Source organism: Porites lutea, chromosome 4 (assembly GCF_958299795.1).
Source record: "Porites lutea chromosome 4, jaPorLute2.1, whole genome shotgun sequence".
NCBI classification, from domain to species: domain Eukaryota; kingdom Metazoa; phylum Cnidaria; class Anthozoa; order Scleractinia; family Poritidae; genus Porites; species Porites lutea.
The window spans coordinates 9,938,440-9,966,252 of record NC_133204.1 but is presented as its reverse complement, the minus strand read 5'-3'; the positions used below and the strand labels follow the sequence as shown (position 1 = coordinate 9,966,252).

General features: G+C 39.7%; 1 protein-coding gene across 1 annotated transcript; it reads left to right on the top strand.

Annotated features, from left to right (window-relative positions):
• The first annotated feature begins 363 nt into the window (after positions 1 to 363).
• LOC140935754 (phospholipase D1-like) lies at positions 364 to 27,570 on the top strand. Its single transcript, XM_073385319.1, has 28 exons — positions 364 to 566; positions 2,371 to 2,548; positions 3,316 to 3,660; positions 4,921 to 5,016; positions 5,529 to 5,567; positions 6,117 to 6,230; positions 6,760 to 6,798; positions 7,445 to 7,555; positions 8,436 to 8,519; positions 9,434 to 9,515; positions 10,867 to 10,977; positions 11,771 to 11,870; positions 12,657 to 12,748; positions 13,453 to 13,654; positions 14,787 to 14,905; positions 15,868 to 15,981; positions 18,776 to 18,883; positions 19,770 to 19,858; positions 20,056 to 20,111; positions 20,685 to 20,792; positions 22,250 to 22,317; positions 22,656 to 22,725; positions 23,747 to 23,820; positions 24,268 to 24,341; positions 25,034 to 25,106; positions 25,584 to 25,631; positions 26,297 to 26,356; positions 27,104 to 27,570. Exons 1-28 carry the CDS (start codon positions 422 to 424, stop codon positions 27,266 to 27,268), a joined length of 2,964 nt encoding a protein of 987 aa, XP_073241420.1. The 5' UTR covers positions 364 to 421; the 3' UTR covers positions 27,269 to 27,570.
• The last annotated feature ends 243 nt before the right edge of the window (positions 27,571 to 27,813 follow it).

Genomic DNA, 27,813 nt, shown 5'->3' with positions numbered 1-27,813 from the left:
TTAATCGTGCACATGCAGTCGCACAAGTTACATGAACAAAATTTTTCTTGACCATTAAAACTGGTGACATCACAAGTAGTAATTTATTATTATTTTATTATAATAGTTTAATACAACAAGACATAGTAGATACAATACAATTTAAGACTTAGTAAAATAATTAGATTAATCAAATTAAGCTGTCCTATATATCTTTGGTGCTTTAACTCGAAGAAGCATTATGTAAAGGAACTTGAAGAGGATGATTATTTCGCTATATCATTTTTTCCATTTTTTTTTTTGAATGTTTAAACTGTTCTTGTTTTGCCTTCTATGTTTTTAGAATGTCCAACTGTCCGTATTTATGTATCTGAGTCACTGCAGACAGGCTGGTTCACATCCAGAATTATTTTGAGGGATCAGCATACCCCATATAATCACCATGGCAGGCATCTCAAACAATGCTGTGAAGCTGTTTATTTCTCAGCCAGACAAAGACAGTGTGGTGACTGAAGAACAGGTGTCAGTCAGAATGTGTAGCTCTACTAGTAACAACTTAGCTGTCATGAACAAGAGGACTGATACAGGTATTATTATTTCATAGCAATTTATGCAGTTATTGAATCTTTATTTTTCTCCTTGACCATTAATCATTTGGTGGGATGATTTGACACCAACTCTTAAATTTGTGGATGTAGTGTTATCTCAATAAAGCTCTTTGGTAGTACATTCACATTGTACCATAATAAGTTTTTTTCTTAATTGTTTTTTTTTTTAACATTCAGGCCACTATTAAAGTGAAAAGGTTGAACATATAATTCTTAAGTTGCTCAATATAAGTAGCAAAAATGTTGCAAATGTTTTATCCCTGCAGTGACTTAAGCAACAACAAGCAACAACTTAGAACAACTTTATTATTGGCAGAGATGGTATATTATAATTGTGTTGTGGTTCAATTTTATCTTTGGTTTAATTTTCATTTTTTTTTTGTTTCAAACTCATTATATCATACATTACCTTACCCAAAAACAAAATAAGATAAAATTTAAACCAAGGATAAAATTGAACCATGACATACATGTATATGCATGTGCACTTATTCACACATGTCCACCTTGACTACAATAATTTTTATTTTAGCTTAAAGACACCTTTAATCATAACAGTTACTACAACAATACTATTGATTTGCTATCAGCTGCCCTGATTTCGGCAATGATAGGACAGTGGAATAGTGCAGTTCGCATCATACCTAGTAAGTAATTGGACAGTACACGACACCAGTTTCCACCGTTTTACGAAAATTGGTCAGATTTTTCATAATCAATATATTTTTAATGATTAAAAATACTTTCCAAAGTTAAAATCTGGCCAATATTCTGTCTGAATGACTCTGAAACCCAGGAAAGGGTAAATTTAAGGAGTAAAAATCCAAAACATTTTCTGGGGAAGCATGCATGCCCCTTGACCTCCCTAGGAGCTTGCACCTGCGGCATTCGTTTAGAATTTTATAGTTAAGTATTTAACCTAGATCCATGCCTGGTACATGTCATCATGCACACAACTTTTAAAATGGTTTTTAAAATCTTAACTTATCTTAACTTTGTGCTGTCCAATATTTGGTGTATAATCCTGCTTACAGTTTTGTATATAGAGGATATCACACAGTGGTGCAAAGATATGAATTTTATTTTCGAGTGGCAAAACAATATTTTACCAACAAGTGCAGCGAGTGAGTGAAATATTGTTTTGCCTGAAAGCTGCCGTGTAATGTTCTTTTTATTATATAGACAAAAGGACCAATAAAATAATAGATAGTCTTGCCAAAGGACATTACAGACCATCCACTCAGGCCACTAGGAACCCAAGTGCATTCTCCTTACCTGGCTAGGGAGTATGTATTTTCAGGGGTCCTGGATGTATAGTTTTTATGAATTTTACAAGTGGTATGTTTTCAGGGGCAGATCTAGGGGGAGGGTGCAGGGGGTGCACCCCCCCCCCCCCCCCTCAGATGACCTGCGGTTTTCTAATACAACTGGTATTCTGCAAAACAAAAAAAAAAACTATGTGGTTTATTGGTGTTGAAGTAGAGCAAGAGACGAGTGCACCCCCTCCTAAAAAAATCCTGGATCTGCCTCTGGTTTTCAAGTAAAACACTCATGTCTATATCATAAGATTAAACAAATTGGACTCAAAATACATCGTTGTCCAGTTTTGTTAATCATTTATACAATTACAGACCAATTTGGAGTTACTAATAGTGAACTAAGTGTGACCTCAGTTGCAAGTCCCCACAAGTATCCAACCTATTGTCAATTACACTGCAACTGGCCTTTAAGAGGATCGATCATCTCTTGAATGTATAAATTTTGGCTTATATAATTACTCTAGATTCTGGATCAGTGTGTATAAATCTAGAAGAGTTTGCAGATGACGATGTGTTTGACAGCAGTGTTAGTTATCATTCTCAAGACAAAAAGAAAGGAGCGTTTCTTCCAGGATTAAAGGTTACAGCTGAGGTTATTGATGTTGAACGGGCACCAAGGACCCACCCATTCAATCCGAATCTGTAAGATGTGCTCTATTTATTTTTCTTTTATACTAAAATAACACAGCTTCCTAACTACTATTAAATTTACGTTATTGACCACGCATGAGGTCAAGATGATGACTTGATATACATGCATTTGGTGAGATCTTTTTTTAGTTCTTTTTTATTGTGCATTTTTATGCAGCAAGACAAAGTGGAGGTCAATAAAAATTGAAATAAAAAAAGAACAAAAAAAAAACAGTCACTGACAGCCATCTTGACCCAAACAAGCTTGGTCAGTTAGAGGATTTAATGTATGACAAAAGCAATACATGTATCTTTTCTTTAGAGACGTTGTGGGTGTTCTGGAGTGGGGAAGATGTAGTTGTTGTAGGCCCAATCTTGCCTCTGATCAGTTCTGGTAGCCAGCTATCAGGACACCTCACCAAATTAGCAATTCAAGATCAATAGAATCACAAGAAAGAAATAAGATACCAACAAGGGAAATACCGAGCAGGCAATTGGCCTTACTGTATTAATTTCGGGTGGCCAATCAGAAAACAGGATTCCCTTGATTATCTTACCTGCTGGTGGATTGAGCCATATTATAAACATGCAACTGTGCTGTGCTTAGCCATTATTTTGTTAATCACTTGTCTTTCACCTTGCATCATCCACAAGCTACATCCCTAAATGTTATAATGAATCATACCACCAGTAAGATTTATTAGACTGAAATTATTTGATTAATAGTAAATGAACATGTATAAAAATTATTTTCATCTCCTTTCTCTCTTGGTATTCAGGTACACTATAAAGCTTACACATGGGAGCTTCAGCTGGGAAATTAGGCGACGGTATAAACACTTCTTAAAACTTGATGCAGAGCTGTTCTTTCACAAAGTCAATGTGCGTCGGCACAGTTTGCGAAGGGATCACACACCTGAGCTTCGTCATCTACCAAGCAGACACTTGCCAAGGAGGCCAGACATGTTTGCCACAACAACTAACATGGAAAAAAGAAAAAAAGCTCTACAAAAGTACTTACAGGTCATTCTGGATAACCCCAACTATCGAAATCACAAAGAGACCTTGCATTTTTTGGAAGTTAGTCATCTTTCCTTTCAGTACGAGCTGGGAGAAAAGAGAACGTGAGTAAATTTTTTTTCTTCTTCAGGGCATTTATTTCATTGGGCAATTGTAGGCAATGATTTTTTTTTCATTCTGTAGCTACACATACATTTTATTTTAAATTTTTGTCATCAAGCCCAGTTTACAAGTATGAGCAAGCAGAAGGATGACACACAGATTTTTACACACACACATAATATAAGCAGAAGCTTATGCATGATGCTTAAGCTTGTGTCTCCTTTTACTGTTCCTATTTTTGGTGTGTAGAGGCTAGGCCAAGTAAACTAATGTTATCTTGTTGGCCCCTTGTTTATATAACAGGGGCTCCCCACGGCAATTTTTGGAAAATATCTGTTCGGAAGACGATTTGAGATCTAGAATTTTCGGAACATTTGTTGTAAAATTTCTTGCTTGCCTGCCTCTCCTAGGATTTTCGAACATCTACAAAATGGTATAATTACCCATTTTTAACGGATTTTGACCCTAAAAAAGGCCACCTAGAATTTTCGGGAGCCTTTTCCTGGCTGAAATTTTCGAGAAGGTAAGTTTTTATCCCTATAATTTTCGGATTACTAGACTTTCAGCTAGGAAATCCGCACAGATGAAAAGCTTTTAGGGGATAAAAATATGCCTATATCTACCGTTTTAAATACTAAAATACGTTCAACAATGCTATGTTAAGTGGCTTTGAACTATATCCCCGTTGGGTACCCCTGATATAAACATTTACATACACAATAACTATTAAAAGAGGAAAAGGAAGAAAATTAGAAGCAAATCCTTATAGAAGACCAATATGGGAGTAACTCAAGCTGATAATGTTTCGCCCAACTAAAGATAGCCAAATAAGAGCTTAGAAATAGATGTTGCAATAAAGAAATTTCCTTCTCTTCTTTCCTTCTTGTTTTCTACCCTTGCTTTCTTTATTTCCAGCCCAAAGTGAATATGTGGGCATGTTCCATCCTGAATGACACCCTGCCTGTGTGATACTAAAATCTGCAACTTACACCCCCAAATGAGATCATGCTCAACCCTTTCATGTGGGAGTTTACTTCCCCTGGGTCTAGTTTGCACGCAATACAATAGCTTTTCTCTGTCGCTGTCGCAATTTGAACCCATCTTTGTCTCGTTTGTCGCCATTTCTGCTGTCCTGTCGCTGTTTCAAGGTCGTGTAGCTTGTCAGAATTTTGCCTCAACAAGGCCTCGTTACTGTCAGTATTCTTTTGCATTTTTCTTTTGCTCAATATCCTAATTTTATTTTATTGTACTGTACTTTTCAGGGAAGGTGTTTTGAGAAAGCGAGCAGGGGGGCAGAAGTTCCCAGCGGGCTGCTGCAGTTGCTGTGCTGGATTGTCATGGGGAATATGGGACAAGAGGTAATAAAAAGTAAATCAAATTCTTTTTTGATGTTGTGCTAGTCATTTTTTTTTACCATAGTTTGAGTATTTAAACTTATTTCCTCTCCCATGCTTCGTTCTTAGACGGTGCCCCGCCTTATTGATCAACTTTATCGCTCCCCCCATTCTTCCTTTACTTTCAAAAACAAACTTTACGCTCAGGAAATACTGAGACTGAGTTGCTCACCTGAAAAACTGCACTGTTGCTGGTGCGCATTTTTTTTTTTTATAGTGTGCCGTCCACATTGACATTTTTTATTCAAACTGGGTCATTGAGTCTTTTTGCCTCACAATTGAGCTTAATGTGTATCTCTGCACAACACTGTCCTTCCACTGTTGTCCAGTTGTGTTTTTAAATAATACTGTCGCACACGTGTTTCCTAGTGGCATATGGAACATCCCTGAAGATTTTACTGCACTGTTATGCATATTTAGAACGTGAGATCCTTGATATACAGACATTTGATTATGCCCTTTTTTTTTTTTTGTAGATGGCTTGTGGTTAAAGACAGTTTTATTGCATATGTAAGGTAGGAACCACAAAGAATATAAACGTGTGGTATATATAAATCAATAAAATTTTTGATAGATTGATTAACGGACGGACGGACTGACGACCCGGAAGGGCAGACCCACCGTCCGACTAAAAGGGCGGACGGACCGGACCGATGGAAGGGCAGACTGGGCCGACAGATAGACAGACCGACCGTATGGACAGATGGACGGACCAGACCGACCAACTGGACAGATGAAGGAGGGACGCACCGACTGACCAACAGGTCGGACGGACGGATGGACAGGACCAGGCCGTTCGACCGGAGGAAAGACGGGAGGGCGGACGGACAGTAATTCCGTCATATTTTTCGAAAACGTGATGCTTAAAAACTTTGGTAAACTTCTTTGCTGCTAGCCCAGATGACTTTTACACGTATGACCAATGTAGTTAAGCGCACTCTTGCTTTCGTCAATGTGGTAAAATAGTTACTGTTCAACTGGGAAGCATGCTCAGTTTACGTAGCGATTTACGTAGCGATTTGTTCAGTTTACGTAGCGATTTTCTGTCTTTAAACTGAATATAGCCCCAAGGATAAAGAAGTGAGGGGTGTAGTTTTAATGGACAAAGAGTTCTCCTTCAAGCATGGAAGGAAGCAGACAGGTGTCAGTCATGGTTTGCTTGTGCATAACCAGAGCAGGTGAATAACTAACCGGGGTGTTTTGTAGAAACTAAGGTTAATATGTAACTTTGCCAAATCATCATACAGGAGCAATCTGAAAGGAAAACTAGTTTTGTTAGCTCAGAAATAAATTTTTGAGGGAAAAGCCTCGAAACGTCATTCTGTCAAGAAGAGGTTACATTTTGCGGTGCGTTCATTCAGACATGCAGATCTCCCGCGAGTCAAAACGGACAAGAACATCAAAATCCAACTTTGTTTGTTATTACCACATTTTCACATCATCTGTAAACTGTAGCTAAAAAGTCATATGGCAAAGTAGGGCCATTCGTTAAATTGGAGTTTCTTGAATGAAATTGGAGACCATTAAGTGGATTAATGACTTTGGCGGACAAAAGTGTTTTATTAGCTTCTATTCAACTAACATGAATAATGAAATAATACCTTGTTTTTTCTGCGAAAATAGTTAAATAAATTTATGTTGATTTTAGTTTTTAATTTTTATTGTTAATTGTAGTTTACCCCTCAAAAAAAAATTTTTCCTCTGTAGGGAACTTCTGTTGAAGTGCTGGACAGAGCGGAAAGCAAGGTACAATATATAGTCAACACGCAAGAAATTGCGCCTAACTCGGACTTCTTTGTTGGTGTCGATTAACTGATCTCTTCCGTGTGGGCAAAAATTGCCAAACTGGAAAACTTCGTAGATTCCAAGGCCGCCTTTTATTCAAACAAACTTTCCTGGTCTTTCGAAACGACAGCTGATGAAATGGAAATTTTCTGGGTAATTTTTCCCCTAGAATCTTTCGGCAATTGATAGGGACATCAGCATATTCATGAGGGAACGTTTACTAAAAGTAAAAATATTGCCCCTGATTTCCGAGAATTCAAAAAATTCTCAAACTGTAAAAGTTTTGAAAGGAAACCATTTAACTGAAAATTCTCGAAATTCTGGCAAACAGAATTTCCAGGACGAAATTTTGGAAAATTTGGGATTATCTGATAAGGTTGTTCCTTTTTCACGGAAATTCAATATAATCGCGAAAAATGTTCCATTCCCTGTGTACGTGGAATTTCAGAATTTTCTGTTGAGGTGGGAGGTGGGGATCTTACTACCAGTTGAATGCTACAGCTCTAAAGCTAGAGTTTACAAAACTTTTGTGAGTAACCTCTTTGAGACATGGTTATTATAACCGTATTTCAAGTAGACCAATAAAGGTGTAAATTTTGACCGACAGTGAATGGATGAAAGCGATTGTTCACGTGATGGCGACAGCTGGTGCAGATTGGATAAAAGAACATCCTCACGATTCATTTGCCCCGGTCAGGGATAACTCCTGTGCTCAGTGGTGAGTTTACTGCGGATATCCTACTGCAAGTGCGTCCTAATGACTGATATCATTACCGGTACTGCTCTTGATAACGACGAGGAACAAGACCGCACGTGAAAACGACTGATTTCATAACTGCATGCGCTAACGACTGATATGATAACTGCACGTGATAACGACTGATATGATAACTGCACGTGATAACGACTGATATGATAACTGCACGTGATAACGACTGATATCATAACTACACGTGATAACGGCTGATATCATAACTGCACGTGGTAAACCGGCACCAACCTACGGGCCATTGTCGAGTTGCCTCAAGCCTCATTTTCAAAATGAGGTTTAACTGAAAGCCATTCATATGAAAATGTTTTTCAATTCTCATGTGAATAAAACTCATTTCACAAGAAAACTTTTGCACTTGGCCTCGATTTGAAAGCAAGAGTTTTTGGAACTCGGAATTGGCCTACAAACAAAAGAAGTCACTTCTTATTAAGAGGAAGAGAGAGAGAGAGAGCTTTCTTTACATCATAAATGGACAATGTTTACAAATAATATATTTCGGGGATCGATTTTGTCGTGTGCATAAAATCATCTTCTATCAACCAGTAGACCCCGAGAAACCTTGCTGTCGTGGTATTTGTTGGAACAACTGCTTCATTTATCGCTAGAATTTAATCTTCGGGAACTGTTGGGTAGGAAGACGCCATTTTGAATTCCGTCCCAAAACAGTGAAAAGGCAAGGATATTCCGAGCTACGCGGGCTAACCAAAATGCACGAAAATTTTTATCCGATGCTTTGGTAAATTACTTAAAATGATACCTGTATTTATGTGACCACATTGGAAACAGTTTTGCAGATATATAATAACCAAAACTGATTCATCGGCAGGTTTGTAGATGGAGAGTCATATTTCGATAGTGTAGCTGATGCTTTGGAATCTGCAGAGGAAGAGATCTTCTTAACTGGCTGGTGGTAAGTGATGATAAGTATTGAATACCGTGAATCCTCAATTAAATCCCCCGGGGGGCTTATATATTTCAAACACATTTAAGGGGGAGGGGGACTAAAAAGAGACGGTGGGTGCATTTGAGACTGGGGCTTATTTAATTTAGCAAAGACGATTGTATCAGTTCTCCATGAAGAACTAGAATACAAAGTGGAAAAGCTCAAGTACAAGAAGTTGGAGGTCCTGCAGCCGAGGATCTAAAACAAATCTGAACTTCCAGTTGGTGAATAAATCATCGCGGATTAGTCCACATGAAGTTTTAAAAGAGAAGGGGGGCTTATTAACTTTTTTCCCCGAAAAAGAGGGGGGCTTATTTGACAGGGGAGGCTAATAGAGGATTTACTACACGCAAAGTTCGTTGAGGAGGTTAAGTATGCTGGAGAGTGCGTCGTTCATAGGGGAGAAGTACTCATCTCTAAATACTCAAAGACAGGACACCCGTAATGCACTCCGAAATACAGGGAGTCAAAGAAAAGGAGACGGTCAAAATGTGTTTCATCTTCACTTCATACAAATGTGGTGATTTTCATATATGTTTTCTATCTTACATTTAGCAGAAGGTCCTTGGTAGTGAAGGCAAGGTGGAGAGCTATCTCTTGTCACCTCGGTATTGCCACCGTCGCTCTCTCATGAAAAAAGGAATGTCTGCCATCATTACAATTATAATCGTTATACTCACCTCACAAATCGTATTTTTCAAAAACGCGTAAATATTGTCCTTGTGTTTGTCAGGTCTCAGCTTCTGTGGTCCTTTATTTCATTGGCGTCCACTAAAAGGGAAGAAGGAGCTGTACAGTATCAGCTAGTATCTTGACCTTGCGCTTGGTCACAAATTAGTCAATAGTTGTTGTTGTTTATAATGTTGATGGTTTTTTTTCAGGATCAGCCCAGAGGTTTATCTTCGGCGACCAGTCACTGCTGGCCATGAGTGGAGACTGGACAACATTCTAGAGAGAAAAGCGGTACAGAAGAATCCCGTCTCAGTACCGCTAACCTCCCACGCAGACGTTCTTTTGGCCCGTCACGCGATCCTCCCATCGAAAGGAATGCGTGACGAATCCCTAAGAACGTTCGCGTGGGAGGCGATGGTACCACCCGTTTAACGTAAACATCTCGTAAATACATTTGCCACGTTCGAGAAATGATGGTTTTCAGGGAGTGAAACTATCAGCGCCTTAGAGGAAAAAGTAACCCGAGTTCTTCTAACAGGAGTCGAACTTATGACTCTCTGGTTGCGAGACCAGGGGCCCGTTTCTCGAAAGTCCCGATAATTAACGGGACCGGTAAGCTGTTGCCGTTTACATTAAAGATCGAGGTTTCAATAGTTTTGCATCTAACATGATAAAACTGTCAGTTAATGAAACAAAATGGAATTGTTTGCTAGCCAGGACCCGCGCTCTTGTTCTTTTTATTTCGATTTGAATATTTGATTTCGGGCCCGAAAAGTTACCGGGACTTTTAAGCAACGGGCCCCTGATGCTCTACCAATGAGCTACAGGAGACTAGTGGGTCTTAAGGCCATTTAACTAACACATTCGTTTTTCTTAGAGGTAAATCAAACAAACAAACAAGCAAACAAAAAAAACACACACTAAACCTTGTTAGTACTATACGATCATGGATAAATCTTTAACTGCCAAGATCTGATTGGTAGGTCTCCTTTCTGTCTGCTGTACATGTCCTTGTACATAAGTTAAGAAAATTTGGAGTTATATAGCTGATACATCTGTCTATTCTCATCACCTATCTGCTCGATAATGTATTGATATTATAAGGGGAAGTTACATTACAATCACTTCTGGGAATTAATGAGTTAATGGTATTCCACTATACTTACCTCATGATTGCTTTTTTGATAAACAGCCGACATTTCGCGACGCCATAACTGGTTTTCCCGCGAAATGACGTCTGAGAAACGAGTGCAGAAATTCCATAGTGATGACGCGTCACTACCCAGATCTGGGTTTTGCCTCTGATTGGTCGTGCCGCGCTTCAACCAATCAGATGCACTACCCAAATATCTGGGTACTGACGCTTCATCAGTGGGGAATTTCTGCGCTCGTTTCTCAGACGTCATTTTCGCGGGGAAGCCAGTGGTGGCGTCGTGAAATGTCGACTGTTTTCTCAGCCAAAACTTCATTCGTAAGGTGTTGGCGTTGATTGCAGTTCAGGGTTGGTCATGCCCTGCATCCTGTCAGGGAAACAGTGAATACGTATTTGCAGTTTTTCGTCCACCTTGGAGCGCGAGAATGGATTAAAAATTGACAACCCTTTGCGCCTTCATTAATTTGTCTTGTATTTCTCTTTTACCAGAAAGATGGAGTGAAAATCTATATTTTGATCTACAAAGAGGTAGAGTTCGCTCTGACTATCAACAGCGCTTACACCAAATCAAAACTGATGAGTCTACACCCGAATATCAAGGTACAAAAACCAAATGTCACATTGGGTATAAACATGTGGTGGTAGTAGGTTGATAAAAATGACCAGCAAGGTTATTGTAAGCCCCTCCCCTCCATTTCTTTCCCTATCATTTTTCGCTTAACGGCAGGCGCTTTTCGTGGCTGTCTCATCGTTATTGATATGTGGCTACTGGTATAATGTATTCATGATTAGTGTTAATTTCAGAGTGGCAGATCGCAGGCTATCAACCTCATAACTATTTTTTTTCTCTGTCATTGATCTATGTTCAATAGGAGATAGCCTTCCAAGGTTTAGAACATAAGATATTACGTAATTCCTCTCATTGAACCCAAATTTCCTTCCCCTGGTGGTCTCCCCAAAGTGTAGACCTAATACTCATTGCTTACATATGATTTATTATTACATGACTGTATATGGCTACAATAGTACGCGCTCTCTGATTGGCTGTTTTCTTGTAATGACCGGGAAGTACTAGCTAGGTGTCCAAGGCATGTACAATCTGTGTTTAACTTGATAGTGGACATCCTTATAAACATCCATGTTATGGTCAATTGACACCTGTCAAAAAAGGTATCCGCTGACCAGTGTCACCTGACTTCATCGGGGCTCAAGTGTACAACTCATTCCCTGTAATGACCTCACTCTCGGTTAATAAGTAGTTTGTATTGCTTCACATACAGTGCACACGCTCACTTTTGGGAAGTTATTATTTGTACCTATTGTAAGGAAGTAGTCAATCTTACGGAATAATGACAGTGGTTACCTTCTGTTTATTAACTCGCCCTGGCTTCAGGTTTTGCGGCATCCAGACCATATAGCAGGGCAACGCGTGGTTTATTGGGCTCACCATGAAAAGTTGGTGGTCGTCGATCAGAAGGTGGCTTTTCTTGGAGGTAAATTCTTAAATGCCCTAAATAAGCTATCTCAGTAATCGGCTCCTGCTATCCCTTATAAAGATCCCTGGCACGAATTAAGCGAAGGGATAGATAAAATGAACGAATCCTTGCAGGATTCAGATGAGATCACTTTTTCCAAATACCGTAAATGCACCCCTATAACCAAAACGTTTTTTGCAATAATTTGTTTTGGGAAGGGACAACTGGAATCTAGAAGAGAAACCCTGGTATCGTAGTCGGTCCTCATTTTCAAGAATTTTTGGCAAAGGTGTTCAGATGTTATGTTGTTGTACACCTTGAAACATGTTACGCTTTCAGTTTATTCATTTGTCAGAAAAAAAAATACAGTCATTCAAAACATTGGAAAAATAATAGTTGAAGGTTAAAATTGACCTAAATTACAAAAGTGAAACAGTTAGAAGTATTTTTCTGGCGAGGAAGCTCAAATTGAAACCGTAAGGGCTTTTTACATGAACTCCCTCCCTAACCTAATACTATAAATCTAATAAATAAGCAGCGAGAAATCATGTTTATAAGTTAGGATAAAAAGCAAGCAAAACAAAACACACTAAATGTACAAAAAGAAGCAAAAAAACAAATAATATTTATAAGTGGAGAATCAGCTGAGGAGAAATGCTTTCAATCTAGATTTAAAAGGAGAGATAGTGGCAATAGGTTTGCAAAGTGTTACCTCGTGTTTTTTTTTCTTATTTTTTTGTTTTTCTCTTTTTTGTCGTTTATTTGTTTGTTAACTTTATTCAGGCTGATATTGGTTCGTTTTAGGTCTTGATCTTTGTTTTGGGCGCTGGGATAACTGTTCGCACCGTCTGACAGATTTTGGATCAGCACTACTGCCTCCGCCTGTAAGCAAAACGGTAAGTAGAGCCCGGGGGGGGGGGGGTGTCCCATTAAAATAGAAAATCAGCCTTAAACATCCACAACACAGGTGTAAACGCATGAACGAAAAGAGGTAGAATATGTAAAAAGGGAAAAATGGAAATATTTACACAAGGAAAACTCGGAAAAAACGAGCATGATATCTACGATGAGCTGAACAACAATGGGATTTGTCTTAGTTCACCCTGTTGGAATTAAACTTTCGAAAACTTGAAAACCTCTGCTTGGATATATCTTGTTACTTATGCTGATATTTATCGCACGTGAAGGCATCTTTATGCTTTGCTCGTGAACATACAATGTATGGATACTTACTTCAATCTCACAGTCGACATGTAAAGCGGTGCGTATACAGCTATTTCGAGAAAGGTTGTCGTAAAAGGTGCACGTGACAAGCCCGAAAGGTATTGTGGATGGTTTTGAGTTCACTGTTCTTCAAAGAAATTTGGAGGAATGTTAAGACAAGTCATAGACGTATGCTTGTGCGTGATAAAGGCAGCAACAAAAGTAGGCTCGACAGCTATATTGTCAGGAACCGGGTATTGATCATATCCCATATTACCTTTCGGGATTGTCGCGTGCACATTTTGTCCGACAACCTTCTCGAAATAGCTTTATATAAAGTAGTATTAACGCAGCTCTTGTTCACATTTGTACGAAATCTTCTTATATTTCCAAACAGGAAGAGCAAATTAGGAAAATCGGCGCCTTGATTGTAGAAGGAACAGTGGAGGGAATGAAGTTACCGTTTCGTCCCGAAGTAGTAGACGGGGCTAGGTTACAGATGGAACCCGGGACTACCGGAGGAAGCAAAATATGGCTGGGAAAAGATTACTCTAATCCGGTCAATAGGGATTTTTTTGAAGTGAACAAACCGTTTGAAGGTAACGAGCGATATACAGTCTATGCTATTCTCATAGCATAGCCACCCCGGAAAGCTTCACTGTGCTTTTTTCACCAGTATTATCTAAATTGAAGGAGGTTAAGCCGTCCCGGTCTAACATTTGAGGATAAGTTGTTTCCACCGCAACGACATTCTCGCAAAAAACTTGTAGTAGAATCACGACGACTATCACGTTTTCCCACCAAAATGACGCTGGTTCATGCGCGAGCACTACTCAGTATTGAGGAAATCTCGTACTCGTAGTCGTCCTTGTCTTGGAATCTAAAACTCTCTAATAACCTCCGAAATCTGCGCTAGTCTTAATAACATACGAAAGCCAAATCCTATAACTGTTTTATTGTTCATTCAAAATATTTTCAACCTAAAAACATTCTTACCTCGACCTAATTTAAAGTTTCCGTCTTCATTCGTCGGCTTTGAAGCAACACTGCAAAACGTTGAACGTACAGTTGTGTCACTTTATAATCGCTGTTTCGCACTCTCCTTACATGATTTTTTTCCCCCAACTTTTCAGTTTTAAGTTGTACTTGTTATGCTAATATACTGAAAGAAAAAGAGTAAAACAGTGAAGGTGCGTGGGGTTCTTAATCCAGAGGAGGCTAAGATTGTAAGTTTACAAGGAAGAAACTGACTTCACTTGAGGCAAAAATGAGACTTTTCAAAGAGAACGGGAACAAAAACGTATCCCTGTTGGACTCACCGCGCCCTCTTATTTTCATAGGTCATGTTACTAAGTATTATGTAGTTCTTAAGAACTCGTTGAAAGGTATCTGTGCGTTCCAGATTGAATTGGAATTTGAAAATGTTGGTTTTCAAGGAGAGGGGAAAACCGGAGTACACGGAGAAAAACCTCTCGGAGCAAGGGAGAGAGCCAACAACAAACTCAACCCACATATGGCGTCGACGCCAGGATTCGAACACGGGTCACACTGGTGGGAGGCGAGTGCTCTCACCACTGCACAACCCTTGGTCCCCCAAGGTCACACATTTCGCTGTGCACACCCCGATCTCTGAGTCGGGAGCTTTCTTGCAATCAAAACACTAAGGGGCCTCCCACTTGTTTGTGTTGAAATTTATATTTCAGTGCCATTGGTCACTCTCTTTTGTTATAGATTCTGTAGACAGGGGTGCTGTTCCTCGCATGCCGTGGCATGATGTTGGAATGCGAACATTTGGTGCGTCAGCCAGGGACGTGGCCAGACATTTCATCCTCAGATGGAATGCCACTAAGGTAGTTCAGTGCTTTTGGAAACTAAAACTTTAAAAGTCCTGTGTAAAAATTGGAGACGACTTAAATTGACAAGCTTAAGATTGAGAGCGCCACTGGTGGAGCTGAATGCTTGGACGAGCCTATCTAGTATCCGTCTGATCAAAACGTTCTGCTATTCTTAGCTTATAGCCTCCTAAGATACAGTTAAACCTGTGTTAAGTGTGCATTTGCGCAACCCATCCATGTGTCCGCTTATTGATAGAGTTGTCGGCTAAATGCAAGTTTGTTTTACAGAAAGTTTGAGAGGAAAAGTATTGAACTTAATTGTTGGCTTCGCACTAGAGCTTTCAAGAATGATCTAAGTGTACTTGGAACCCACTTTGAGTATGAAGGGGTAAAATGTACCTACTTTAACTTTACTTGGTCGCCATGGAAACGTTCGTAATTTCAATAAGCCGACGTTCGCCACCAAGTATGGTCTACACCACACTTGACCAAAAGGAAATGGAAGCCATCTGAAAGCGATGTGCACGATGCACGACGTGCACGTGGAGCGGTTCCAAGATGCTAATGAACGGACGGATAAACATCCATGTCTTGGCCTAGAAAAAGCATTGCGCAAGAGTCCAAGCTCAAGCCCTACGGCGAGTTCTTTGCCGAAAAGCGTATTGTTGAGCCATTCTAGAGAAATACAGAAGAAGAAGTCGCTTGAAAAAAACTGAAACTCTCTTCCTGAACGCAAAGGCCTCATGGCTTTAGCTTTTGTGGCGAGCAGTTGTGATTTTACCGCGAAAGATGATTGACAGCTTGCACTTCAAGCAATATACTTTGGCAGCCAGTGTGGAGCCATATTTTCTACAGACCGACTGAAGATTTTCAAGTGCACTTGAATCAAGTGCTTACTTGAAACTAACTTAGCTTCTATTGTGAAGTCAACAAACATGAGGTCCGTCCATTTCACTTACGTTTGTTTCCGTTTACAGGTAGAAAAAGTTAAAATTTATCCTGACATTCCTTACGTGCTGCCCAAATCTTATTCCAAACTGGCAGCTGACAGACGGACAGTATCTGAAAATGTGAAAACGGTGGAGTGCCAGGTAACTGAAGAACCTGCTAGGACAATGGGTTTGTCGGAAAGATGTTAATTCAATCCCAGGATACCGTCGAAATTTTAATCAAAACTTCCCTCCTCTGGAAACTTGTATTTGGGGCTTATAGAATATTATTGATCTTTTACGCAGAGACCAAACTACGTTAACCCAAAATGATGGACCATAACTGTAACAGTCAATGAGAAAGTTAACACAGACAAATTAAAAAAATCGTAGTTTGATTATCGCTTACCGTAAAAACAGCCTAGCCCTAGGCGTTCTCTCTTGCCCCGTTGTCCGCGCGAAGTCTGGGAAAGAGCGGCGAGTGTCTCTCGGTGACGTCACAGCTCACGGTAGAGTCCAGGATTGACCGAGCCGAGAACGCCCAGGGACTAGGCTGCCGTAAAAACCCTACAAAGGTAGCGACTGTTAAGGTGACTCGACCCAGTTTTTTTGGGGGGGTACCATCCTACTTTGAAGCTCTCTGGTATCCCCACCTTTACTTTTATCGTAAGTCTAACACATAGAATGGATAACATATAGATCAATCTACAATGTAACATAAAATTTTTGGCGATCGGAGTAAATGTCACGTGGTTATAATGCCACGCCCCTTTGAGGTCTGAGTCGAAAATCTGCTGTTGCTGGCATTTTTTCGTGAAAATCTCTCGGCTACACATAGTGCGCATTAGTGCCTTGCGCTGAACAGAGTTTCACCAAAATCGCAAAGACCCAATTCGAAAAATTCAACGGTTTCCAAATTTAGATCATAATTTATGCGAAAATGATAAGCAAACTTTACACGGATTATATCTAATAAACTATGAGATTCATCTCTTTATTTTGGGCATCCTTATAACAGATGGGTCCTTGCAAGTCAGCAAAACAATTTAGGGCCTTGTAAATGCGCGCGATTTCGAGCAAAGCAAACATATAGAAATTATAGTTTTCGCTATTTGTTGACGTTTGTCAGCGTTTAAGAGTCAATCTCACGAAAAAAGCATTTTCTTAAAAATTCGTAGTTTTTTTTCCTTCAAATTTTTTCAGGGCGACAATTGATTAACTAACTACCCGGACTCTGAATTTCATGGTCATTGAAAAACTGTCACATTATCTTCTATAAGCTCAGACTTGAGTAAACATTGAAGATTTTTAGCGTTTTGGCTGAGTTTGTGCTTTGGGAGTTGTCTATTGTTTCTAGTCTGTCATGATAAAGCATTCTTGTTCAGCACGCGTGCAATGACCGCGCTTGGCTGACTTCCGAATATGATAATTTTGGTACAGTGAGACAGGCCATCGCGTGATACATAGAGGTTTAACTCACAATTTTTAATCAATTCTCGTGCTTCTTGTGCCTTTGCAAAAAAATCAAGAAGTGCTACACACTAAATCTACTTACTATTAAAAAAATATCATTTTTTCATAGGTTTAATGCAAGCCAATAATTAAACCAACTCGTGACGGGAATCCCTTCTATTTTCTTATACTAAATTATCATATCTCGGTGAGCATTCGGAAGTCAGCCAAGCGTGGTCATTGCACGCGTGCTGAACAAGAATGCTTTATCATGACAGACTAGAAACAATAGACAACTCCCAAAGCACAAACTCAGCCAAAACGCTAAAAATCTTCAGTGTTTACTCAAGTTTGAGCTTATAGAAGGTAATTTCAATGACCATGAAATTCAGAGTCCGGGTAATTAGTTAATCAATTGTGGCGCTGAAAAAATTTGAAGGAAAAAAACAACGAATTTTTAAGAAAATGCTTTTTTCGTGAGATTGACTCTTAAACGCTGACAAACGTCAACAAATAGCGAAAACTATAATTTCTATATGTTTGCTTTGCTCGAAATCGCGCGCATTTACAAGGCCCTAAAGCGTTTCGCTGACTTGCAAGGACCCATCTGTTATAAGGATGCCCAAAATAAAGAGATGAATCTCATAGTTTATTAGATATAATCCGTGTAAAGTTTGCTTATCATTTTCGCATAAAGTATGACCTAAATTTGGAAACCGTTGAATTTCTCGAATTGGGTCTTTGCGATTTTGGTGAAACTCTGTTCAGCGCAAGGCACTAATGCGCACTATGTGTAGCCGAGAGATTTTCACGAAAAAATGCCAGCAACAGCAGATTTTCGACTCAGACCTCAAAGGGGCGTGGCATTATAACCACGTGACATTTACTCCGATCGCCAAAAATTTTATGTTACATTGTAGATTGATCTATATGTTATCCATTCTATGTGTTAGACTTACGATAAAAGTAAAGGTGGGGATACCAGAGAGCTTTAAAGTAGGATGGTACCCCCTATAAAAAACTGGGTCGAGTCACCTTAACTGTTGTTGTTAACTGTTGTCATGAGTACAAGTTTACTTCAGGGAGTTTTAGTTTTTCAACTTGACTATAGGGATAGTTCACATCTGTGATTTTTTGTTCTTTTTTTTGTTTGGATGACATTCGCCGTCATCATCGTTGTCAAATGTCGTCTAGTACTTCGATGTGTCTTATTTCGTGGACAACAAAGACTAAAAAAAAATGTTGTGGAAACATAAAGAATTTCTTTGAAAAATGTCGCCGACATGTCTGAGTCTTTTCATTGTCGTAAACCGTTTAGAACTTTCTTAAGTTGGGAAAAGTATAAAGTAAATTTTAGAATACAGAAAAACTATCAAACTTTCAGCGGACTTTGGCAAATCAAAGTTTTCTTGTTTGAACGAGGTTAATCACAGCCCAAGTGTGACCTGAAAATCCTTCATTGAGTTCAGTTACTTTCGTTAATTATGACTTATTTCTCTGTTAGATTCTACGCTCCTTGTGTGAATGGTCAGGTGGTGTTCCAAAAGAAAGCTCCATACATGAAGCTTACATCAAGGCAATTGAGGCGTCACAGCACTATATTTACATTGAGGTAAATTCTTTTTGCTTTTTATCCCGCAAGAGTAGGGCAAGTTTTAGCGTAATTTTTGGGATCGAAAGAGGCTTGTACTCTTCAAAGACTAAGACTGGGACTAGCGTTTTAAAGGAGGATAACATTATGGAAATTTCATTGAACACGTTTGCACAACGTAATTTGCCTGATGATTCTCCACTGCATTCCTATCATCGCCACAACGACCCTCGTATGCTCTGTATTTTTTTGCGTACTTTCCTTTTTCCCCTCTCTTATATATTTCATACTTTATATACTTCTTGTTTTTTCTCTTTTATCCTAAATAAAACTTTATTTAATCAAAGGGCATTTAATTAGTTTCACTTGCTCTTCTCCATTCATTCTTTTAATCCCATATTTAAATCTTAAGAATAATATCTTCAAATCTGTAATATAATATAAATGGCCTGTAATAAAGAATAAATGGAGAAAATAAATAAAAAATATACAGTTCCAGTCCCCTCCGCTGAGTACCAATCATAAGAGCCTTATGCGGGGTGCAAGTTAACGTATAGATTCCAAACTCTCTTGAGGAACAATTGTTCCCAGTACAGCAAATGTCGAGAGGAACCAATTATCTAACTATGCGTGCGAACTGTAATAAATTAGGCTGATTTAGCAACAGAACGGGGACGTCAGTTGACGACTGCGCGCGCAAGTCAAACAACTGGCTTGACCAATGGCAGAGCGGCACATTTGCACCGGAAATCGCGTTTAGTCCTTTCCGCGCGCGTTCATGTCGTCAAATGACGTTCCCGTTCTGTTGCCAAAAAAATCAATTTGATAGGAGTGAGTCAAAACGTTCATTGAATGGTGTGTCTTCATTTCTTCATTATATTTCTGCTCATCTTTGTTTTACTTGCAGAACCAGTTCTTTATTACGTCTCTCTTCGTCGACAATGTGAAGAATGAGATCGGTCAGAATCTTCTTAGGCGGATAGAAAGGGCGCACAGGTTGGTCTGAATATTTTCTTCCTTTTTTCACTCACAGTTTTTACTCTTGGTGAGTTTAGAAGATAGTTTGAGGATTTTCTTTTCACTGTTTTCCAACCATAAATGTTGTTTATATCTATATTTATTTTTGATTAGCTTCTCAACAATTATACTATTGCTAGAATGTTACTATATATTTTTCTTTTCGTTGCTTGCAGAGAAGGGAAAAATTTTAAAGTTATAGTCGTCATGCCACTGTTGCCCGCTTTTGAAGGTAGGTCATTCTTCAACCAAAAAGTTATGTGCGCATATCAGGCTGCTGTAAAAGTTAGATCGTGAACAACTGTTCATACTCTAACTTAGGACGAGTGCCCTCTCTCTCCAGTGCCTACCGGGTATAATTTTTCAAGGGAAAATAGAATGTATAAGGTAAAGACAACGCTATCGCTGTGTCATTTCCATTTCCGAGTTCCAAAAACTCTGACTTAATAAAAGAGGCTAAATGCAAATTTAACCTTTGTTGTGGAAATGAGATTTATTTAGCATGAGAATAAATATATAATCATCCTCGTATCAATAGTTCATTTGCATGATGACCTCTTTTTACTACTAAGACCAGAATTCACTTCGTTTTTTCTTTCATATTTAAATCTGGTAATCCTAGTGAGGTTAAAATAACAAAAGTCCTAATTTTCACAAGAAAGGAATGCACTTAAGGATTCTGGTAGTATTAGTAAAATGACTCTATTTTTTAATGGCCTATTGCTTTGCACTTAGCCTTGCTTTGAAACAGAGGCTTGACGTACCTCGGAATGGCCAATTTATTGCTTTGGTTGTTTTCTTGCAGGTGAAATAGGGACAGCAAGTGGTCGATCGATTGGCGCTATTACTCACTGGAATTATCGGTCAATTTGTCGTGCTTCCCACTCCCTGCTGGAGAGACTCAATGAGCGTGGTAATTATAGCAAGTATCCTAGAGCAAGACAGAGCGATTTTCGTATGACCTTGAAAAATGGTTTCAGTAAGTGTTGGTTATTTGTTTTATCAGCCAGTGGATGAAAAGATCAAAACATGGACTCTTCGTTTTCCCGCCAAAGAAAACTCTAATATGGAGAAGGTATTGCTCAATTGACCATTCGTGTTGCAGCATGACGTCAAAGCGAAGTATCGGTTGATTTCCAGAAAGTTCTCAGGCATGACAGTTTTTCACCCGAGCGTTCGCTTGACCATAAATAACCAACCAAAAGCCACGCGTTTGCATCCGTTCGATAAACCAATCAAATCGCTCTTTTTCCGTTCGTTTGTTGTTTCTGTTTTGTTCGCCTGTTTTCATTTCAAGGTCATGCGAAAATCGCCCTATAAAACGTTGTCTGTTTACTTTCAGTTTCAAGCCAGTAGAGAGGACAAGTGTGACGTCACGTTACCATAGTAGCAAAATTTCTGGATCATAGCAGTAGGGAGCTTAAGCAACGACGACGGCGACGTCAACGAGAACGGCAAAGCAATAGGTTTCGATTGTCAAAACAATAACTTTGTACGTGCTCGTTCATCTAGCCTCAATAGCCGACATTTGGCGACGCTACCACTGGTTTCTCTGCCAAAGAACGTCTGAGAAACGAGAGCAGAAATTCCATACTGATGACGCGTCACTACCCAGGATCTGGGTAGTACTTCTGATTGGTCGGGCCGCGTGGAAAATTTGATTCAACCAGTCAGAATCACTACCTAGATCTGGGTAGTGACCCGTTATCAGTATGGAATTTCCGCGCTCGGCTATCGTGCATCACTCTTTTTTATACTCTTCCTACCGTTGTTGCACGACTGCGACATGAAACTTCCTTATTTCACGCGCCCGCTTTATGGAGTAGGTTGAACGCAACACAAAAATTTCTTTTTCTAAATTTAGATGCGGTCCTTTCGGATTCAACCCAGAAAATTGCCAATATTTGACAGATTGATTGAGATTGAATAAGATCGATAAAGTTTGATTCTGTGCGACTTCGTTTTAAGTGAAGTTTTCGGTTTGTTGTCATCCAGAAATTTTGCTAGCGTGGCAACTTGACGTAACGACTTCTCTTCTCTATCGAGTTATGAATGTTCTGAATGACTTTGATTGTCCTCAACAAAAGTTATAAAAAATCACCAGGCATTTGAAATCTGTAGACCTTTTGAGATTGTGGAAGAAATTCCTTAGTGTATATGAAAATAGATGTGGTATTTCTGTGCTTTCACTTTGACCTTGGGCACCTTTGAGTTTTTAAAGTGCTGATGCTGCTTGTATTTCTCATAGTGTTTTATTTGGAAATAGGAGATGGAAAGGAAAGATAATGTAAATTTCCATCTAGGAATTGAAAGGATTACGTGTGCGTACTTTGCAATCCTTTTGTGATTTTATTTTATTGCTTCTCTCAGTTGGTGATCCTTCCAAGTACATCTCTTTCTATGGACTGAGGACTCATTCAGAAATTCATGGAAAGCCTGTAAGTTCCAAGTATTTTTAATGGCTAGCACCATTTCCTCGCGGGAGCAAAGGTGGAGCAGTGGTGAGAGCAATCGCGCTCCACCAGTGTGGCCCGGGTTCGAATTCCGGCGTAGACGGCATATGTGGGTTGAGTTCGTTGTCGGTTCTCTTCCTTGCTCCGAGAGGTTTTACACCGATTTTCCCTACTCCTCAAAAACCAACTTTTTCAAATTTCAATTCGACCAGGAATCAGGTAGACGAAGAACCACTTACCTCTAAATCGTTATCAGTTTATGTCAAGATTTTTATATTTATTTATTCTTGTTTTGCCTTGTTTTGTTTTCTTCCCTTCTAAAGCTAACAGAGATGGTGTATGTTCACAGCAAGATGATGATTGTTGATGACAACACAGTTATCATAGGTTCAGGTATAGTTTATAAGTATGTTCCTTGTTCCCTATATACAATAGTACCCAGCTCGGTAGATCGACATCGCCTAATGAAGATCTGCAGTGCGCGGTCAAAACGTCGCGATAATTTCTTGTGACTATCATAGGACAAACGGTAAGGGAACCCTTTGTACACATACCACGGTGAATAAAATCTCAGTTCATGACAATAAAGCCGATGTATTTTAAGTTTAATTTTTTTTGTTTGGTTACCTTTTAATTAGGTCTAGAAAAAAAGCAAAGGGGTGAATTTTATGTCACATGATATATTTGGTTTATGTCCCAGTACAATAATTTTTTATGAAAATGATGTTTGGGGTGTAGGCCCTATTTTCATCTTTTGTCATCTGGGAGACAAAAAAAGTGAGAAAATCACGATACTTATGCGCCAGTCTTGCATACTGAACAAGCCTGGCGCGCCCTATTTTAACACCTGTTTAGTATCTGACTCATTCCCAGTCTTCTTCATAACTGGACTACTCCCCCATTTTGCACCCCTGTGCCCTGCGCTTTATAAGAACGACAGAATGAGGACGAGTCAGTCATCAGTAGGTTCTGACCCCGGGGGATGGGGGGACTCCGCGTATGAAAGGGGTGGGGAGCTCGTTGGAAATTTTAAATTAAACCCCTAAAGGAGACCGATCTGGGCGTGGCCCAAGCTTTTTTTGACCCCTAAAAGAGACCATGTTGAAACACAGACAATATATATATATTTATATTTTTCGCGTGCGACCCTAAATGAGACTTTCATGGCTAAATATGATGGCGTTTTGCCTTGAACACCCTAAGCAAGACCAAAATCCGAAATTTACACCCCTAAGCGAGACCACGAGCATCCCCACCCCTTTCATATGCGGAGTCCCTCCTCCGGGTTTTTGACTCTTGCGCGCCCATTCAGATCTTTTGTTTGTTTTAAGAAAGGTCGCATGCAGGCAGCTCCAACCAATACAAAAGAGGAACCGCTGTAATCCAACATGAGCTGCTTTTTGTTCTTTTGCAGCAAACATCAATGATCGTAGTATGCTGGGAAAAAGAGATTCGGAAATAGCTGCTATCATAAAGGACCAAGAATTCGTAAGTATCTTTTGGGATCTAATGGTATTCAGCATCTATTTACTGCTGTAATGATCGCTAAACTAAGACAGGTAATAGATATGTTACTAAAGAACGGTGTAACGAACATGCATTTTGATATAAGGAATAAAGCGGTTCAACACACCTGTCTACGATTTTTAAAAGGGTTTTTTTTCGTAGTATGCCATTATTTTTGGAGGTCGAAGTAGAGGGAGTATCCACTTTGATCATCCGTTTCTTCAACGATTTAAAAGAAATTTGGACACCAGAAGACGTCGGTAATGATTCAGTTCACGACATCCAGCTGAAATATTCGCGTGGAAAAATGGGAAGGTACTCTGATATTCTAGTATTCATACCCGCCTAGTAAGCACAAAGTTATGGTAATTGGGACTGAATTTAACCGCTGCATGAGTTGTTCGATGTTTATTGTTTGTTTGAGAATAGGTGCCGTCTATGATGGATGGTGAGGAGTATCAAGCAGGCCAGTTTGCTTTCAGCTTAAGAACAAGACTCTTCAGGTACCATGCACACAACATTAGAGAGATTAAGCATCGCATTTAAGGCCGTTTGCCCTAAACGCGGTGCTTAATCTCTCTATTCGGTAACGGTGATACAGCTATAATCCCAACAGCCCGCGTGCAGACCCATTCTATATCCTTTGTCTTGCAGAAAAGGTCCCTTTTTCACGAGCAACAAAGGAAGTAAGAGGTGTCTTCAAGCGCGCTTTTACTCCCAAAAATTAGATTAAAAGTCACCATGCATAGCCTTCCACACAGGCGCTCTTAGGAAAGTCGAATTTCCTCGGCCCTCCCCAGCGAGTCAAAACGATAGTCCTAGGGGCGCTTTCCATTTGTCAGAACTGACCGGTCAAACCATTCCCGTCACAATGATAATTTCCCTTTTAATCAAAACTCTCCAGCCAGATCAGTCAAATCCTAAATAGTATGCACGGAGGAGAACGTTTTTCAGCAAAAACTCTTTGAAAAAGCCTATTTCATTTTCAAACTAACTGGTCGGGTATGGTCCGACCTGCCACTTCTGACAAATGGAAAGCGCCCCTAAATAACTAACTAACAAGGGCGGATACAATGCATTTTCGATTAGCTTTTGCCGTTGCTTGAAGTGAACTACCACCAGTACATACTTTGCACTCACTATGTGACGGACACTGGTATTTAATATTTCATTGTTTGGCTTTGTTTTTGTTTAGAGAGCACCTGGGTTTACTGGACTCTCCTTCAGATGAAGACATCAGAGATGTCGTTTCAGACAGTTTCTACATGGTAAGCTCTACAAACCTTTCGTAAAGTTGATTACGGTTTCTAAAACTTGCATGAGGAAAGTTAAGAAATGTATCTAAGCAATTTTGGTAAGTGTAAGGCACTTTCCGAGAAGAATTGGTTAGCACACTGACTTGTAGACTACGAGTAGTCCCCATTTTTCCTCAGGGATAGTAGAGCGAGCGAAACGAGAGCGCGCGTGAAAATCACCCCACGCGAGAAAAGGTGAGACGCGGCTGTGAGAGACCGCCGCGTCTCGCCTTTCTCGCGTGGAGTGATTTTCACACGCGCTCGCGTTTCGCTCGCTCTACTATCTGGAATAGGGGCTACTCGTAGTGTAACTGACTTGGAAAAGCCGTCGGAAGATACGTATTAGGTGTGATTGACCGCGTTTGCCGGCAGTCCAGGCCTTGACAATTTTCATGGTTTGTATCAAATATGCCTTTTTAATTTTGTCTTTTTCTTCCCTTCCAAATGCAGGATCTCTGGATGAAAACGGCGAAGAAAAACACTGAAATTTATGACGAGGTGAGAAGCAAATTCGATCCAACTTTCCGTTGCCCGGGAGATCACGGGTTTGAATGCCTTAATTTCTTACCACAGGCTAGTGACGCGATAAAAATGCATTCTTCCTTAATTTATCACCAAGCTGAAACATTGTTCATGGGATCCTTATTTAACACCATGTAGATTCTCGATACTGTCGACATTGTAGCCGGTAAATGACGTAGACTGCTCAGGCGTCCTTCTCATTCTGCGCCACTCCCCACGCGGTAACTCAAGGCCTGTAAGAGCTCGGAAATCCTGGAGACAAGGGAGAAGCGAGACAGGGGGATGATGGGAATGAGCGCAATACGCCACTTGCACATCTCCCATAATGGACCTTATTTGCCGCCCAAAATTTTGCATGACCTTTGTTTTTCATTTCTCCTGGGTATTACAGCCGTCCCAAGAGAGACTGAAAACGATACTTATTCAACACTTTTGGGGGCAAATAAGATGCATTATGGATGTACAAGTGGCGAATTAACTCAAATATCCCCCAAAAAGTTATCGCGAGCGACTGGGGACGAGGCAGCATTTTGTAATTCTCTCTCATGCTAAATTCATCCGTGTTAAAATCATTTGATAGGTTTTATCTGTTTGGCAGATGACTTCGTCTTCGGTAAGTTTCGCTATATTTATCATTGCAGGTTTTTCACTGCATTCCAACAGATAAAGTTCGCTCGTTGTCTGATTTAAACACTTACAAGGTAAGAGGATGGAAAGGCTTTCCAGCGCAAAATTATCGCTCAGATTTCACAAAGGCCTTTCTCCGTGACGAGAGCGTTTGCCTTTCATCATTGGAGTCACGTGAGACCCTTTACGTCACATGTCGCCGCGCGAGAAAGTACCAAAAAACTATCCCGCGCATAATAATACTGCTAGCCGGTGGCTACGCAGGCTACACCTCCATCATATCTTAAATTTATTTCCGTGATGCTCACAGTGCGTCAATCGCGTCAGCTGGTGCTTAGTACTCACTAAAATGTTTCATGCAGAAACAAAGTCGTACTTGGTCTTCAGTTTAAGTAATGATCCTGGTAAGAAGGGAAGCGATTTCTTTTGTTATGGCGCAATACGCTGTCCTCACATAGCAAAGTTTTCATTTTTACACAGAGAATACGTAAACCTTCAAAAAAGGCGGACTACGAAATAAAATGTAGAAACTCCATTTTTTATAGTTGTTTTTTGTGTTAAAGGATTTCCTCACATAGGATTTCTATGTTACTTAGACTCAGAAGAGATTCTGTTATAAGGAAGTTGACTAGAGAACAAGGGATTAATACACATGCTGCTTTTGAGAAGATTTCGTAAAATTTGATGTTTAAACCAATCAGAAATGTAGTAGAGACAATAGTGAAGATATCACCTTTTTGCATTCCGACGTGTTCATTGCGTTTGGTTCTTTCCTCTTATCTGGACCATTACTTAAACGGTACATTCATAACTATTTTTAGAATCTTAGACGACTTGCTGTTGAGGACCCAGGAGAAGCACGTGCTCGCCTGAGAGATGTCAGAGGGTACCTAGTTGAGCAACCCCTTTACTTTCTGGAGAAAGAGAACCTCCGACCTCCGATAGGCTCCTCGGAATTTTTTGTGTCAGATGACGTGTTTACGTGAATGTCACCATGTAGGAGGGTAACGTGTTGATTCAACGCTTCTTAAGAATCATGTCGATGGGATATGAGGGAAACTTCTATTTATTAAGTATTGTATTTAGTTTGTCCTACACTGTCTACAAATGGGGATAATACTTGCAGTAGTCTCATCCGTAACAAATTCAAGAGATGTATGGTCGCGTTTTGATCAAAGATAATTGAAAAATAATCATAGCCCAGTAGCTATTATTTCTTTGGTACAATGAAACTGATCTGCTTGCGGGACCTCAGTTAAAGAACTGGGAAAATGTGTTCGGTTTACTGTTTAAGATTTAACTAAAGTCTCCTCATAAGTTAAATGCTTATTCAATCAGGGAGATAGAGGAAATAAGGATACGATCACACATGATCAATTTTCACGGTATTTTAACAAATTCTCTCCTTTTTTTCCTCTAGGAACCGTATTTTATTTAATTTTACAAAACTTCCTCTGTAATTGTTCAGGATTATTTAAAAATGTTGGCCTGTCAGAGTTTGCCACATTCATTTTACGTAATGACACTCTCA

Coding starts and splice junctions, on each gene's coding strand:
- LOC140935754 (XM_073385319.1), top strand. CDS start 422: ATGGCAGGCATCTCAAACAATGCTGTGAAGCTGTTTATTTCTCAGCCA. Junction 25,107..25,583: donor TTTCAGACAGTTTCTACATG/GTAAGCTCTACA, acceptor TTCCAAATGCAG/GATCTCTGGATGAAAACGGC. Junction 26,357..27,103: donor CTGATTTAAACACTTACAAG/GTAAGAGGATGG, acceptor AACTATTTTTAG/AATCTTAGACGACTTGCTGT.